Below are 1666 nucleotides of genomic sequence, written 5' to 3'. Positions count from 1 at the left end.
CCCCAGCTGCACAAGGGGCTCCAGGGCTCCGCACCCCACACCACATGCTGAGCTGCCCCCAGGCTGGGGCAGGAGGTCGCATCCTCCCCCCACCCCCAGCAACTGGCTCCGGCAGCAGCTGCCTGCCACAAAGCCAGGCCTGTTCCCTGGCAGAGGCTGCAGGCTCAGGGAAGGGGCCTCCAGGTCAGCAGACCCAAGTCCATGGGCACCGTAACCCCCAAGGAACCCCCCCCAAAATCACTCTTGCCATGCCCCAGTCCCAATTTGCAGGTTGCAGCATCAGAAAACCTTGCCCCTCCCTATCCAGGCAGGAGCCTCAGAGCCCCTGTGACAAGCCCGCAGCCCCAACCAGCATTGTGGGGGACCCCAAGAGCTTCTCCCCCCAACACAGGGGTCCAAAGCAAGGGGAGCTCCTGCCTGGCGCTGCCGGGGGGGCAGGCATCACGAGCCGGACACGAGCAAGGTGGCGCTGGGCCAAAGCCCCGGGGCTGGGAGCTCCCAGAGAGCAGGGCACAGATGAATGAGAGCATCTGGGTGCGCTGAGGAGCACGGCCGCCGCTTAGCACAAAGGCGGCTTTATGGCCCCAGCTAAATGTTTGCCCAGGCTGGGCCAATGCAGGCGGAGCAAGGGGGTCCGCTCCCTGCGCCGAAGGAGGGGCTGCGGCAAAGCCTTCCTCTCTCCTGCCTGTGCCCGGGGCCGGCAGGGCAGCTGAGCTACGGTCCCGTGGAGAAGAGAGCAGCAGGACTCGTGCTCGAGTCTGGAGAGCCTCCATCCTGCCCCGGGAACGAGGCCTGTCTGCCCAGGGTGCTGGCAGCAGTCCGAGCTGCGCTGCCTGAGCCCAGCGAGGGCCCCCAGACCCTGCCGCGATGCCTCCCCTAGCCCCACTGCCAACAGGCTGCCCCAGCCAGGCGTAGCAGCATCCCAGGGGCCCGGGTGGTCCCTCGCGCCCTCCCAGCAGGGAGATGCAGCTGCGGGGCTCTGCGCCTGGAGCAGGCGCCAGCCTCACCTTTCACGATGCTGGAGAAGGTGGCCGAGTGGCGGGACACAAAGAGCTTCAGCTGCTCGTCGAGGTTGCAGGCAGCCACATCGATGTCCCAGGAGCGGATCCCTGCAGAGAGACGCCCGTCAGCACCAGGGGAGGGCACACAGGGCACAGTGCCAACGCCAGCTCCAGCCAGAGCCAATCCCTCACCCACAGCCCAGCCCTGGACAGAGAGGGGATGCGAGCCCCAGAGACCCTCTGCCTGGAGGTCCAAGCCCCTGCTCAGGCCTCTGGCCCCCTCCTCATCCTCCAGGAGGCTGCTGGATGCTGCTCCAGTGCCCAGGCCATGCAGCTGTGGGTGCAAGGATAGCAACCCAGGCACACAGCCCAGGGCACTGCCACACAGGGAAGGCAGCAGCTGGGACAGAGCAAGGCAGGGAAGGGAAATCTGGACCTCCAGCTCCTGGGGGCACAAGGGGTCGATGGCACAGCTCCCCACCAGGTGCCGGGCAGCGCAGACGTCCAGGGCAAGCAGGGCCCAGCACACGCTGGCCCCAGAGCACCTGCCAGGGGCACCCATGCACCTCCCATGCCCACGCTGGCCAGATGCCCGGCCAGGCTCCGACTCCCTTCCCTTGCACGCGCACACAGACACACTGCAGGCTCTGGAGCTGCGGCACGTT

At 67.4% G+C, this 1666-nt stretch overlaps 1 protein-coding gene across 1 annotated transcript in view; it reads right to left on the bottom strand.

Annotated features, from left to right (window-relative positions):
- MAP1S (microtubule associated protein 1S) overlaps positions 1-1666 on the bottom strand; it is a 14787-nt gene that overhangs the window by 7096 nt on the left and 6025 nt on the right. The window contains exon 2 of the mRNA XM_019513170.1: positions 1008-1206. Within this exon, the coding sequence (XP_019368715.1) occupies positions 1008-1206 (199 nt within the window). The remainder of the gene's footprint in view (positions 1-1007; positions 1207-1666) is intronic.

This window comes from Gavialis gangeticus, unplaced genomic scaffold (assembly GCF_001723915.1).
Source record: "Gavialis gangeticus isolate Ggan-Ray unplaced genomic scaffold, GavGan_comp1, whole genome shotgun sequence".
NCBI lineage: Eukaryota > Metazoa > Chordata > Crocodylia > Gavialidae > Gavialis > Gavialis gangeticus.
Note: the sequence above shows the minus strand (reverse complement) of the source record. Positions and strands in the feature narration are given on the sequence as shown.